Source organism: Capsicum annuum, chromosome 6 (assembly GCF_002878395.1).
Source record: "Capsicum annuum cultivar UCD-10X-F1 chromosome 6, UCD10Xv1.1, whole genome shotgun sequence".
Taxonomy (NCBI): domain Eukaryota; kingdom Viridiplantae; phylum Streptophyta; class Magnoliopsida; order Solanales; family Solanaceae; genus Capsicum; species Capsicum annuum.
This window is the reverse complement of record NC_061116.1, coordinates 39941194-39957350: the sequence shown is the minus strand read 5'-3', so window position 1 is coordinate 39957350 and position 16157 is coordinate 39941194. Positions and strand designations below refer to the sequence as shown.

At 32.4% G+C, this 16157-nt stretch overlaps 1 protein-coding gene across 1 annotated transcript; it reads left to right on the top strand.

The window, feature by feature from the left end:
• The first annotated feature begins 4307 nt into the window (after positions 1–4307).
• Positions 4308–10364, top strand: LOC107873448 (ERBB-3 BINDING PROTEIN 1). The gene is made up of 10 exons (XM_016720306.2): positions 4308–4466; positions 4580–4689; positions 5813–5897; positions 5986–6135; positions 6426–6579; positions 8591–8806; positions 8911–9047; positions 9151–9242; positions 9377–9559; positions 10013–10364. The coding sequence occupies exons 2-10, from the start codon at positions 4599–4601 to the stop codon at positions 10084–10086; spliced, it is 1182 nt and encodes a 393-aa protein (XP_016575792.2). The 5' UTR covers positions 4308–4466; positions 4580–4598; the 3' UTR covers positions 10087–10364.
• Positions 10365–16157: the final 5793 nt, after the last annotated feature.

Below are 16157 nucleotides of genomic sequence, written 5' to 3'. Positions count from 1 at the left end.
GTTAATATTATTAATATAATATTTTGTCAACAGTTAAATAATATTGTTGTTATTATTATTTTTCCGTTGTGGTTATTATTATTATTTTTTCATTATTCCCCAACAATCTAAGAAACTATTGCATATAATTTTGATCCTAAAACCGTTGATAATACTGATGTTGGTGTTGCTCTGGCTGTTTTCATTCCAGTCAGTTTGTCAGAAAATTATGCTATTGCAGAACACAGGTATGAAAATAAACTTGGTCACATGCCTAATAATAAAATGTTTATAAAAAATGCATCTCAATGCAAGAGAAGATTTGAAAGAAATGGCAATCCCGCTAAGTCAAAAATAAATTTGACTGAAACGGATGATATAATAATTGCGGTCATTGCAGAAATGAATATTGAAATCAATGTGAGAAATTGGGTGGTAGACTCTGGTGCTACTAGGCACATTTGTATAAATAAAAATAATTTTATATCATACACCCAAGTTGAGAAAGAAGAAGAAATTATTTATCTTGAGACCTCGAGACTATTCAAGTTCTTGGAAAAGGTAAAGTTCTTCTCAAACTCACATCTGGTAAAACTTTGGCATTGAGTAATGTGCTGCATGTTCCTAATATCAGAATTAATTTGATTTCCGTGGCATTATTAGGAAAAGCTAAAATAAAGGTTATATTTGAAAATAATGATGTCATATTAACTAAATACGATATTCTTATTGGAAATAGACGTTGTAATCATGGACTTTATGTACTTAATATTATCAATGATAATGCATTAGCTTTTGCTTATATGATTGAGTCTATTTTTTTATGGCATGCTAGATTAGGACATGTTAATATTAAATATGTAAAGAATATGCAATCACTTGGTTTAATATCTAGTTTAGACTCAAGTGATTTTGATAAATGTGAAATATGTGCTGAAGCTAAAATTACTAAAAAATTATGTTTTTCAGTTATTAGAGAAACTGAACTGTTATCTTTGATCCACACTAATTTGGGTGATTTAAAACAAACTATGACTAGAGGTGGTAAAAGATATTATGTGACCTTTTGATGATTTCTCTAGATTTACTAAGTTGTATTTGCTTAGAAATAAAGATGATGGCATTTGATGCTTTTGTGTCTTATAAATCTGAAGTCGAAAATCAATTTAGTAGAAAAATCAAGAGAATTAGATATGATAGAGGTGGAGAATATGTATCTTTGAATGCTTTCTATGAAAAAGAAGGTATTATTCACGAAGTTACTCCGCCTTATTCTCCTGAGTCTAATGGTGTAGCTGAAAAGAAAAATAGGACATTGAAAGAAATGATGAATTCTATGTCAATTAGCTCTTGTGCACCTGATAATTTGTGAGGTGAAACTATTTTATCTGCATGTCATTTACAAAATAGAATTCCTCATAAAAGAACTGGCAAAACCCCTTATGAATTGTGGAAAGGTTATAAGCCTAATTTGAAATATTTAAAAGTGTGGGGTTGTCTTGCGAAAGTTCTTCTTCCTGAACCTAAAAAGAGGAAAATAAGTTCTAAAACTGCTGATTGCATGCTTATTGGATATGCTGAACATAGTACTGCATACAGATTTCTTATCTTGAAATGTGATGTACTTGATAGTAATACTATAATCGAGACAAAGAATGTTAATTCTTTGAACATATTTTTCCACTATGTGATAAAATCTCTCATGCACCTGTTGAAAAAAAAATTGAATCTACCTCTAATATTGAGGAATTGAGAAGGAGTACAAGGCCTAGAAAAGAATATTTTTCTTATGAAAATGATTTTCAAACTTTTCTTGTTGATAATGAACTATTAAATTATTTTAAAGCTATATTTTCTTTTTTATGCTAAATTTTGAAAAGAGGCAATAAAAATTGAACTTGATTCAATTATGAAAAATAATACATGGGTTTTAACTGACTTACCTCCTGGTGCAAAACCGTTTGGTTGTAAATGGATTTTCAAAAGGAAACTTAATATGGATAGATCTATAGATAAATATAAATCTCGGTTAGTAGCTAAAGGGTTTTCACAAAAATAAAATATTAATTATTTTGATACATTTGCACCAGTAATAAGAATTGTTTCTATTCGAATAATAAGTGCTTTAACATCAATTCATAAGTTGTTTATCCATCAAATGGATGTAAAAACAGTTTTCTTAAATGACGATTGAGAAGAAGAAATTTATATGGTTCAACCTAAAGGATGTGTAATTTCTGAACAAGAAAATAAAGTTTGTAAATTAATTAAATCTCTTTATGGCCTTAAACAAGCTCCGAAACAGTGGCATGATAAATTTATATCAACCGAACTATATCAATCGATTTTTAGATTTTTCTTGATAAAATAGATATTTATACAAATTTATAATTGTATCAAATAAATAGGTAGGCTTCTTATTTTGTAAAAATTAACTGAAAATAACCATTGTACCGACATATGTAAACTATATATATATATATATATATATACAATTTTTCATTAGAGCTTGGGAGATGGAAACGACTATAAGCGGCAACATGATTAATACTCGGAAGTCCGAATGCTGAAATTTATATACTACTATGATCAAAACTAAATTATTTATATTATTTCCACTCTCGAGTAGTAAATGGTAAGCTACAAGGTACTCCAACGATCTTGGGTAGCAAGCTCCAAGCTATTAAATTTTTTTTCTCTCTCTTATGACTTGATTTTTTTTTTTATTGAATAATTAAGTAGACTCGATTCTTGAGTTTCATATTAATTGATTTCTTTCCGTTCGCTTGATCTGAATTATATTTTTCGTCTTTGTTTACTGTTTTTTACACTACTTTAAAATAGTGAGATGAATCTCTATTATTGATTCATAAGCTTTTAAACAATACACATGTTTAGAGACTTTTTGTAAAAGTCATACGCAAGTATACATAATAACGTATTCTACTTTTTATATTTTTCAAATATAAGAAAAATCAAAACTTAACCAAATCTATCGACACCGAAAAAAATCGAGAGGATGAGACAGTTTAAAAATTTGATTATATAACATAAAATAATTGAAAAGATGATACAATATGAATTTTATAAAATAATCGTTTAAACTGTACCATTGACACTCCCAGATGATGATTCCTACTAGTACATATGGTTGCGCTCAACTACACTTACTATATTTCTTTTTGGGGATGTAGCCATGTTGCAGGTCAATTGGAGATTCTATAAGTGCAACATTGATTATTCTTCAACATCTTCTGTCATTCTACTCTTACATATATGATGTGTTTTGAGTCATCTTTCATTTATTCAGTGCTCTTATACTTGTTTAGACTAGATTCTGAAGAGTTGTGTAGTTAAATTCCACAATGTACTTTGTAATAAATTTTGTTTTAAATGAAATGGTTTTATTATTTACCAATAGTTAAGGTTTTAGCAATGTTTTTCACAGTAATTAAAGGTTGGATAGTAAAGCTTATTTTATTTAGGGTATAGTTGAGTAGGTGCCCACATGATCCGTGATTTGAGTTGTGACACTTAATACCACGTAATCACTACTCTGTTACTTATCTCCCACTTTAACGGATAAAAAATGATATTCCTGATAATGTAGCTATTATCACATATATCTTATAAGAGATCTTCTATAATAATGCACGTGAAGAGTTATTTCTTGATTTCATTTAGTCGATTGTTTTTAGATATACTAATAAATAAAAACAACACTGATAAAGATATCCATCTCTGTTATTCTTTGAATTTGCTCGGAATAATCCTCATATACCACATTAAAACACTCAAATATTGACACATTCAATATCATTCACGTCACGAGATCAATTTCTACTTAAATGAGACCCACAAATGCCATGAAAATCATCATTTTCACCAATAAACTATTTATTCTGTTAATAATTTCGTAAAATAATTATAAAGAGAAGATGGACAACTAATATGCGACGATCACTAAATACATTCAATATATACTAATAAATAAAACCAACCCTTATAAAGATATTTCATCTCTGTTATTCTTTGAATCTGCTCAGAATAATCCTCATATACTATATTAAAACACTCAAATATTGACACATTCAACATCATCCACGTCACGATATCAATTTCTACTTAAATAAGACCCACAAATGCCATGTAAATCATCACTTTCACCAATAAACTATTTATTTTATTAATAATTTCGTAAGAAAAATAATTATAAAGAAAGGATGAACAACTAATATGCACGCTCACTAAATACACCCAGTATTGGCATATTTCAGTATTGCCCGCGTCGCGATATCAATTTCTACTTAATGGGACCCACTAAAATGCCACGTGCTCACCACGTTGTCACTTTGTCTCCCCATAGAATTTCCGAACACACACAAACCCCCGAAAAGACAATCATATCAGTAGACATTCCTATACATTACTACTAAAATCTCAAAACCCTAGCTCAAACGCCTCCATTTTCAAGAACGCAAAGCTTTGTATGTTCTTGCTCCCCTTTGTTCTTTACATTTTCAGTGACCCTTTTGGATATTTGTTACGTTTCTTTGCTTATTTTTTCTTCATTTTTCATTTACTTGTGTGTGTTTTTCAGCTGGTAAGAGTTGATAAGTATGTCGGATGACGAGAGAGAAGAGAAGGAGTTGGATCTGACAAGTCCTGAGGTTGTTACTAAGTATAAGGGTGCTGCTGAAATTGTCAACAGTTAATATTTCTACACCCCCTTTGGCTATTTTCTGCTTAAAAATTGAGTATTTTACATGTTTTCTGTATACCCTTTTTATTTTTTTGGATTGAAAATGGGTCAATAGTAGATATTCGATAACACCTATTGTTCTTTATCTCGTTCGTTTTCGTGTTTTTCTGCTTTGTTGAGTGTTAAAAATTGAATATTGACAACACCCAAGGGTGTGGCCTAGTTGTCAATGACGTGGGTTTAGCACCGTGAGGTCTTACGATCAATTCCCAGCAGAGACAGAAACACTCTTAATGGGCAGAGTTACCTGATACCTTATGCCAGTATGTTACTGGTGTGAGATGGAAGGTATCCCATGGAATTAGTTGAAGTGCCCACAATTTGGCCCGTATGCCATGCTTATCAAAAAGATAATTGAACAATCAAATATTGACATATTTTCTGTATACCCCTTTTGATTTTTGGATTGCCCTCTTGATTCTTTATCACATTATGTTTTTATGATTTTCTGCTTTATTGAGCGTTAAAATATAAAAATGGAATATTTACATGTTTCCTGTATACCCCTTTTTGAATTTTTGGATTGAAAATTGGTCAACCGTTAATATTCTACAACCCCTATTGTTCTTTATTATCTCTTTGATTTTCGTGATTTTCTGCTTTATTGTGTTAAAAATGGTGTAATTATATGTTTTCTGTTTTTGTGATTTTATGCTTTACTGAGTGTTAAAAGAAGTTTTACATGGTTTTTGTGCCCCTTTTGATTTTTGGGTTGAAAATTGGTCAACAGTTAATATTCTACAACCCCGTTTGTTCTTTACCTCATTCATTTTCGTGATTTTCTGTTTTATTGCGTTTTAAAAATAGAGTATTCACATGTTTTCTGTATGCTCCTTTCGATTGTTGGATTGAAAACTGTTCCCCTGAAAATGGGGTTATCTGATAACCGAAATCACTGCTTATGTTACAAACTTCTCTAGTAAAAGATAAATGGACATTCTTTGGTATCCAAAAATAGTATTTTATCAAGAAACAAATAAACATTTTATTTGGTACCCAAATAGTAACAATATCATATAAAATGAAACGAAGAGGGTATTAAATTTTGATATTTTGTTATTAATTTTGCAGAGGCTCTGCAGTTGGTGGTGTCTGAATGCAAGCCAAAAGCAAAGATAGTTGATCTTTGTGAAAAAGGAGATGCCTTTATCAAAGAGTATGAGATTTGCTTGTTTTTATTTCAGAATTGTGTGTGACATGGTGTAATGTCTAGCAATTGATTTGATGAGTGAATTCTGGTACAGGCAAACAGGGAATATGTACAAGAATGTGAAGAAGAAAATTGAGAGGGGTGTCGCATTCCCAACTTGCATTTCAGTTAACAATACTGTCTGCCATTTTTCTCCACTATCTAGTGATGAGACAGTATTGGAGGAAGGTGATATGGTGAAGTTGTAAGTACTATTTTAGAGCACTTTAAGGTGATTTAATTTCTAGCCATGGTTGTGAATGCTAGGGAAGACAAGTGTAGGCTCGTGCATGATATTTGGCCCTGAATTCAGAATAGAAGAACTGTTTATCACGTAGTTGTTTATTCATTTCCCTATCCAATTCTAATTCTGTAAGATTTAGTTATTTAACATGTAAACATGAAGTTGCTTTTTGATAACTGGCCTGTCTTTTATTTTGTACTGTGGAATCAGATAAGCTGTTGTAAGAGTAAGACATGGTTACTTTTTTGCAGTGATATGGGGTGTCATATTGATGGCTTTATTGCTGTAGTTGCTCATACACATGTACTCCAGGGAGGACCTATTACTGGTAGAGCTGCTCATGTTCTTGCAGCAGCTAATACAGCTGCTGAAGTTGCTCTGAGGCTTGTAAGACCAGGAAAGAAGGTAATGTTTAATCCAAGTCTTTGTTTATTCTGGCATGCTAGGATATTAGATGTTATGTATTGGAAGATATCGAGAAATGTTGTCTTGTGCCAAGTGGAACTTTTTCAAACTTCAGCTACCACCACTTGTATGTATCGGGCGGTTCGGAATAACAATTGTCATTGCCTTGTGGAAACTTCAAGGGTATCAATGCCGGTCTAGTGCGAGTTGCTAAAGACTAGTTCTGTTTTTTGCCTGAAAATATTGTTTATTTATTATTGTTCTGAAATAATAATCTTCTTAGTTTGTCTTTTGAAATGATTGAGTTTCGAGTTGTAAATGAAAGAGTTTTGAGTGTGAGAAAATGAGTTTTCGGTGGGTTTGATTACATGGAAGAGATGTGGTGAATATGTGGGTAAGTGCATTGTATTATCAATTTGTATGGATATGGATGAACAAAGATACAACTTACTGATGGCCTAAGCTTGTGGTCCAGGTTGACGATTTCTCTGTGATTATAAAATAAGTCTCGTCTCTTTTTCCTAAAGATTAGGAGTAGCAAAAATATATGTAGGTGATAATTCTTTTTCTGCTAACTAGTTGTTATTGTTTGCCATTCCAGTGCCTTTATAGTGTTAGTGTTTCGCCTAGCCCATAGTTTATCTCAAAAGGATATCATTTTCCATGCATTTGAATCTGCCAAGTATCGTGTGTATGATGTGCATGTTTTTATCTTTAACTAGTATCTGTGTTTTGCACGTAGATGTTAACTTATTTATATGAAGGGTAACAAATTGAATTTATAGTGACATGAATTATTATACATAACGTACATTAGTAATGTAATTTTTTTACAATATTTGTCTTTGAGAAATCAAATCCATATCTTTGAATTAAAGAAATAATTCACTTTTTGAAGGGCATAAAAGTTGAGTGGCATACTTTGATCAATATTTAGCGTTTTGCAGATGTGCTTTTACAATAATATAATATGTACATGTTTAGAATTTCGAAGGTGAAAGTAAGTACTCCGGCCCTTTGTTCCAATTTATGCGACACAAAGACACTTCTACATTTGGAAATACACTTCTCAATTTATACTTAATAAGAAGCTTTTATACTCATAAAAATGCTATGTTATGTTTAAAATATCCCTAAATAGATATCAACATACACTCAGTTGGAAAAATAGTAGTACATGATAATTTAGAACAAAAACTAACCTGACATTCAATAGAGCAGTACTGGGATCCATTACCGATGCTGCTTATCTATGTTACCTCACTTGTATTCTCTAGCTTGAAGAAACGTTAATGTTACTGCTTATTCCGCACGTCATTTGGTGTTCTGCATTCTGCTTGTCTAGCTTGCATTCATGCTAACCCCATAAATAGTGCTTGGATTTTCTTTAACTATGACATTGGTCATAAGACTTCTAATCATATGAATAATATGAATCCTAATTGAAATTTACTTCAACAGAAGATATGAATTTGGCTGGATCTGGAAGTCTTAAAGTCAGATGTCTAAAAGGAAATTCTTACCAAGATTATTTGTTGAAAGCTCTATTTTTAATTGTATTTTTTGATTTACGGAAATATGACAGAATTATAATAAATGGGTATATAAGTCTATCCTGTTTCAGGGATATTTTGGTTGCTCAACATTCTTGTAAGAGAGATCATTTAAATATAATCAGTTGAAAGTGCCTAATCGCTTAGTTGTTGTTGCTCATTGTTACGAGTTAGTAGTTAAATGCCTTCTGCTGCTATCATCTTCTCCTAGTTGCCTCGGTATGTGTGAGTTAATTTATGCGTTGATCTGGTTCGATTTATGTTCAAGATTAATAATAGCACGTTTTTATCTTATGCCTTTTTTCGATAGTTTCATCCCAATAGTTTCTCAATTCTAGTTGAACTAGGGAGGATCGGTAGTTATATAGCTACTGTTATTATAGCTGCTTGATTCAGATTTTCAGTGCCTTAAATGTCTCTGGTTGGATATTTTTTGCTCAGTTTCTTTGACGTTGCAGAACTCAGATGTAACAGAAGCTATTCAGAAAGTTGCTGCAGCATATGACTGCAAGATCGTTGAAGGTGTTTTGAGCCATCAAATGAAACAGTTTGTGATTGACGGAAACAAAGTTGTCTTAAGTGTGTCCAATCCTGATACCAGAGTAGATGATGCTGAATTTGAGGAGAACGAAGTCTATTCAATTGACATTGTTACAAGCACTGGTGAAGGAAAGGTAATTGTTGAAATTCTGGTGCCTGAAAATTACACCGAAACCAGAACTTATCAATTGAAAGTCTCACAAATGTCTACTGTCTTGTGCCATTCAAAATTTTGCAGCCAAAGTTGTTGGATGAGAAACAAACAACCATCTACAAGAGAGCTGTGGATAAAAGCTACAACCTGAAGATGAAAGCATCAAGGTTTATCTTCAGTGAAATCAGTCAGAAGTTCCCTATCATGCCATTTACGGCAAGGTCATCTTGTTTTTCAGTGTTTTCTTTATTATCGATGTGCGTAATAAATATATTTGTTTCAAGATTATCAATGATGTATCCTTGTTTTGCGTAACTTGAACAGGGATTTGGAGGAGAAAAGAGCTCGTTTGGGACTAGTTGAATGTGTTAACCATGATCTTTTGCAGCCGTATCCCGTTCTACATGAGAAACCTGGTCCGTACTATTTTAGCCCTGTTCTAAGACATGACACACTGCTTAAGCAGCGTCATTTTTTTCTTTATTCTCGCAAAAATGCCATTTTCTAGATAATGTCCCTTCTACTTAAAAAACCTTATAACAATATGCAGGTGATTTGGTTGCTCACATAAAATTCACAGTGCTATTGATGCCTAACGGGTCAGATAGGATCACTTCTCATGCTCTCCAAGAGGTGACACCTGCGAAGTCAATAGACGATGAACCTGAAATCAAGACCTGGCTAGCCCTTCCCGTAAAGACCAAGAAGAAAGGTGGCGGCAAGAAAAAGAAAGGTAAAGTTCAAAAAAGCGTTCGAGAAATAAGTGAAGTAATGTAGTGTCTAATTTCTTCGAGAAGCAAGTTCTATCTTAGAGATAGATGTAGTAATACCATAGAAAGTTGCAGAACAATATTTTGACCATATAATAGTAACTGCTTTCAAAGGTAAGAAAAACATCCGCATAGGTGAGATATCAATTAAGTTGAGATTGAGTTTATTCATGTTAGTGTGATTATTTAGGTCTAATCTTTTGTAGGAGTCAGCCCTAGAGAATGTTTCTAGTCGCTTTAGGATTGAGTCGCTCTTGTAGTGACCAGCTATGTTACTTGGACTCTTCAAAAATGTCGGCGGCGTGTTGGATCCTTCAAAAGTAGCATATATTGGAGGATCCGACACGGGTGTTGTCCAAGCAGTTTAGGTGACCAGTAATTCTTTGATTTCTCACGATCACTCTTTTGAATAGCAGGTAAGAAAAGTGAGAAAGAAGAGTCATCTCAAGCTGAGCGTATGGAAGGAGAATCAAATGTTGCTGAATCTTGATTTCCAATTCCAACAACTATTTGGTTCATTGATATTTAATTTAGGGAAGGAGAATCAAATGTTGCTGAATCTTGATTTCCAATTCCAACAACTATTTGGTTCATTGATATTTAATGTGGGATTATTGAGGCGGTCTTGGATCTTTCTTGCGGCCTTTTGCTATGTACAAGAAAGGCATGGGCAGTTATTGTATTGTCCTTGTCCTGAGACTTATGCCATGTTAAAAATTATCCTGTGGGGTTTCCAATGCCATAATGCTCTATTATGCAAAGCTTCAATAATTTGTTTAGTACTCTTCTTACTTTTGAAGTAGGATAGATGAGCGGTGCCTCACAGCAGTTGCTTTGTGGCCAATGAGGTGGTACGATCTGTTTCAGCTGGGCAAGAATCACTAGCTTTGATGGCAGAGTGTTATTTGGTACTTAGGTTGTCTGTATTCCTCGTCACTCTACCATGAAAAGACCGCCTGTATTCCTCTTTACTCTACCATGAAAAGACCGCCATAGAAAAACGAGTCAATTCCATTTTACCCCCTAATATTTAAGGTTTGTGAAAGCCCAAGCTTCTCTCACCTAAACCCTTTTTACGTTATGTTACACCAATTTTTCAGCAACTTCGACCTAAAATTTTTGTCTACTATAAATAAATACAAACTTTTGAGCCTTCCATCACGTGTAAATTTATTTTTACCAAAATTGGCCGTTCAATTTTTGTTATCGGGTTCGTGTTTTTAGCTCTAATTATTGCAAATTAGTGGCAATGATCAATGTCAGAATACCATTGTTAAGCTTTTGCCATGCAAAGGTTTTTTAAATGGAAATGGTGATACAAGTGGCCATTCTTGCAATGGTGTAAGGAATTAATGAAAATGACTACTTTTGAAAATGATTTGAAGCTTCGAAGTATTTGCGTCTCAAGAAAGAAGCTTTGGCTATTGGAGTAATTCAAGAAAGAGCTAAGCAAATTCCTAGACTTCGCAGCATTGATCTTTCTGTTCCTAATAATCCTAATGCGGATGCAGAAAAGTAATATTCTCCTCCCTAATTTAATTGTTGTTCACTTCTGATTTTACAAATTATTAGCAATTTCTCCCCTCCAGTATTCGGCGATATCAATATTGAAGTCTATTAAATTTGAATTCACGTGTTGTAGGATTCAATTCTGGGGGTAGCGCTTTCAATACAAGTTTTTTTCATTACTGGGGACTCAAAACCCCAAACTTCTGGTTAATGGTAAAGGTATCCCAAACTATTCGACCATAAACCATGCCGGTAAATTGTTGACAATCAGTCAAATACAATATTTTTTGTTGATTGTCCAAAGGACAACTATTTAGTAAATGATGCTCTTTTTAATTTCTTTAGCAATTTATGGTCCTTTCAGATTACGGTTTAAAGAGCTTTTGATTAAGTTAAAAATCTTATGAGAACGTTAAACCATGATCTAATATTTTCTAGACATTAGATGATACTACTATTTTGTCAGTCCTAGTCCCAAAAGATATATTTGCAGAACTTTTCAAAATAGGCACAAAATCTAGTGACGTAAAGAGGGCATTCCCAAAAGTCAATGGGCTGAATGGATGAAAGTAGGGGTGGGCATGATATAGTATATATCAAATACCATATCGAAATCGAAATTTTTTATATTGCGGTATGGATGTTATAGTATTTGGTATGGTATTTGGTAGAAGTTTTAAATTATTATGATATTTGGTATGGTATTTGATATTTATGCAATAAATCTCGAAATACCGTATACTACACCGAAGTTTTTTAATAATATATAAAACCTAAATATATTATATTTAAGATTATTAAATATATTTATATGTCATCCATTAGACCATTTAACATAAAAGCAACATTTATTCAGAAATGATTTTTTTGAGAAACTTATTATTTCGAAGTACTACGCTTAAGTTTAGGTAATGTATGTTGTTCAGAGTTTGCATCTTGGATTACTCAGTCGTGATTGAAATGCTTTTTTTGTGTAGATGATTAACAAAGATAGTTGGTAGTCTGATATGATTGAGACATTTTTAAAGTTTTAAAGTTATATTTTTTTTATATGAATATATATAAATCGAAATCAAATAAGTGTGGTTACGAAATTACCATATCATAAAATACCGAAACAGAATTTAAAAATATCAATATTGTTGTTGAACCATACCGAAGTAATTTGGTATGGTAATAATATTATTCTTTTAGATACCGAAAATTGAAGTTATCGTACCAAAGTTTAAAATACCGTACCATCCTAAATGCAAGTAGCAAGTGGGCTATATTTGGGTGGAACATATGGTTTCATGGTTATATTTGTCACCCTTAGCCACATATGTGTTGAAAGTGAACTCAAGTATGCATACAAATAGCATTGACTAGCGACTTTTTGATTTTGAAATTAAAAAAATAGCCACTCACAAAATTTTGAATTCCACAAGTGAAATTCCATGACAAGGTCCTCATACTGATAAAGTTAATTATATCCTAATCCTCATCAATTTGATTAATATTTGCTTGAGCAGATTAGAAGTTTTTTCATCAACTAGAGAGTTCAAGCTGAGGAATTACACTGGGAGCATGGCTCTACAAAGGCCAAATTATGATCACAATTACCATCCAATTTCCCATAAGAAGCCTCTAATTGTCAATTGAGTGAAGGTAAATTAGGTTCATGGCGAAATTAATGGTAACAATTCTTCTAATTTGAACCTTGTGTAAATTAATTGTTCTGTTTACAACTTAATAGTACCATTGTGTTTTTTTTTATTTTTTGGAAAATGTCTCTTCATCAAGTAACTATGGTCATTTCATTAGACTTCATTATGTGTATTGAGATTGAATATGTATGATATGATCAAAAGTTGAGGTCTAATAATTATACTAAAAATTACACAAATACACAACTTATGTTTTCAATATTACAAAAAATTCCAACTCTCTAAATATATTACAAAAATTCCAACATATACACAGAATGCTATGTATATGTCGGCTATGTTATGTATATTAATAGGGAGAGAGAGTAAAGTAATTAAAAAAATGGGAGAGAATGTAATTACTTCTAAAAGGGTTGGTATTTATGTTATTATATTTAATTATATGGATTTATGTTTTTTTTTTTTAATGTTTTATCGAATAAATTATCCAAGACTTTAATTTAGGGTGTCAAAAAAATTTGAATTTTGACGGATAAAAACCGATTGAATCAATAGATGTACAAAGTCATTAAACCACTCAGAGGTTACTTTAGCTAAAATTGGCTGGATCATAATGGACTTAATAATGTGTCGTAAGTCATAGCCCAATTCATTAAAATTCAAATTTTTATTTATTGCCTTATTATTACGAGGAAATGATAAAAACGCCACTTCAAATTAAACTATTTCCACGAAAATGACCATGGAATTTAAATTTCACTTCTAGCCATTTCAATTTGCTGGCTTGTTCTATACCATTTCTATACACCTTCTATACAGTTTCTATACATATCTTATACATATAAATATTTTATACGAAAATTATACAGTTTTGATACACAAATTTATTCAATAATTGTACATTTTTTCTTACACATTTTATACAAAAATTATATATTAATTTTTATACACTTTGTATACATTTTTTATAAATATTTTACACATATACATATTTGATAGAATTATACAATTTCTATACATATATCTTATATAGATACATATTCTATATAACAATTATAGCATTTTATATAATTATATTTAATTATTATTTCTAAACAATAAAAAAAATAGAATATTTTTTTTAGTTAAGAAATTTATAGCAAAAAAAAAGCTGATATATTTTTAAAAGGGCCAAATAACCCAAGTTGAAAACTGTATTAGTATTGTATATGGACTTTATTTGAACTAGATAGGACAAAATGACCCATATTAGGAAATGACTATAAAATGAAAATAGCATACCCGACTGATCACTTTTTGAAAAAATATCAAACTTGGATTATTTATTTTAAAAAGTGCTACACAGTGTCATTTTTCCTATTATTTATTTAATTATAACAAAAACTAACACAATATATATATATATATCAAAAAAATATTTTAATAAAATAAATCAAAAAAATATTTTAATAAAATTTCTCATGGATCAATGCAGGCTTGCATATTTAGCCGAATTAGGATTAGGGATCTTCCTTAAATTTCCTTTTCCTTTCTCTTTCTAACATGGAATCCTACCTGAATTCGGCGTACTATTCTTCCATTGTTTTTCGCTAGTTAAATTGAATCTCACTTGAAATAGGATGTAGAATCCACTACACTCTACATATGTAAGTGTACTATTTTAATTTTATCACCCATTTCACTTTCTCTATCTTTGTTACTTATTTAAGTGGTACTTAAAGGCAAAAATAATGGCGATGCTGTACGTGCACCCTATTTACTGCCAAAATACATATCTTTTCAAATACCAAGAACTCAATATCGTAGAATTCGATTACCTAAAATAAATCGAGTGCCTAAAGACTACCAATACTCATCAGCTGAGCTTTTCCTCCCGAGGGGTATATCAAGATCAACACTGATGGTTGCTTTATGCTTAATTCGGCATTAGCAGGGTTTGAATGGGTGACATGGGTTGACAAAGGAAGGTGTTTGGGAGGGTTCTATGGACGACTTAGCATGTTAGTGACGTCAAGTCATGCAGTGGAGTTATGGGCTATACATGGCGGCCTGTAGGGAAGATTAACAATCGAAAGAACGTCATCATTGAGTTCGAATCGCGCAAAGCCCTAAAGTTTCTAACTGTGAGAGATAACATGTCTAAAAGTCGCTAGGATCGTGCTGTGATGGAAGAAAGTAAAACTCCCATATCCGAACTCGGGATTACTCTATTTCAAACTTTGAAACAAGAAAATAATTGTGTCGCAGATCATTTACCAAAGTTGGGAGGGATACAAGAAGAAGAATGGTAATAATTCATCGTCCACCAAATTATATGCAACAATTTCTTCTCGTAGACATGTGATGATGCACAGTTACTATGATGTTATGCTCTGTTTTGATGATTTGACAAACCTATCAAGGGACCAGGTACGTGCACTAGGCTGATTCGTACGAATCAACTCTCACATCAGTCCAAAGCTATAAAGATGCTGCCAACAATGACAGAGCTGCAGAAAATATGTTATGGTATCTAATTTCATAAGGACCAGATGAGGGACCAGGTACACGCAATAGGTCGATCTGTACGAGTCAACTTTTATAGCTGTCCATAACTGTAAAATTGTTGTCATTGTGGCGGAAGTGCAGCAATGCAGCCAGCACTCCAAAAAAGTTGTTGCAGTCCGTTCTCCTGTCCAATGGTTAAAGTTTCACCTCTATCATACTCCATATATATTCAACATACCAAGATATGAAAACTCAAGTCTTGCAAAATAAAAATATCCATATTCTCTCTACAAAGCTTCAAGGTGTTCACCAAGACAAAGCTTTAACAATCACGGACCAGTTCGCTACAATTGAATGTATTTTTAGGTCTAGGTTGTTGATTCTTTGTCTTTTGCTCTTCATTGCAAACCTACTCCTATTGATAAGCTTGCGTAGGTATTTCATTTTCACTCTTGTAGATCTGAGTTGAGGGCTAGAGTTAGCCATATGAGTTGTAGGCTAAGTTAGCCGTGGTAAAAGTGTGGAATCGAGTTAGCCATAGTTGTGTCAACTAGAGGTAGTTGATAGAGTGGGCTAGAGTAGGCTAAGTTAGCCGTGGTAAAAGTGTGGAATAGAGTTAGCCATAGTTGTGTCAACTAGAGTTAGCTGATAGAGCGGGCTACAGTTAGCCTGGTGGTGGTCATCTAGAGTTAGTTGACATTGTAGGTTACAATAGAGTTATTGTAGTGTGGCTCATGAGAAAGCTCTTACAAGGGGTTACGATTAAGATGTAATCCTAGGATTATTACAGTCTGTAATCCGATATCGCTCTTGTTTTAGTAAAGTTTTTGGTGAAAATACTATAAGATAGGTCGCGATTTTATTCCCTTGAGCAAGGAGGTTTCCACATAAAAATCACGTGTACTTTGCTGCTGTTTTT

Coding starts and splice junctions, on each gene's coding strand:
- LOC107873448 (XM_016720306.2), top strand. CDS start 4,599: ATGTCGGATGACGAGAGAGAAGAGAAGGAGTTGGATCTGACAAGTCCT. Junction 6,136..6,425: donor GAAGGTGATATGGTGAAGTT/GTAAGTACTATT, acceptor ACTTTTTTGCAG/TGATATGGGGTGTCATATTG. Junction 9,048..9,150: donor ATCATGCCATTTACGGCAAG/GTCATCTTGTTT, acceptor TAACTTGAACAG/GGATTTGGAGGAGAAAAGAG.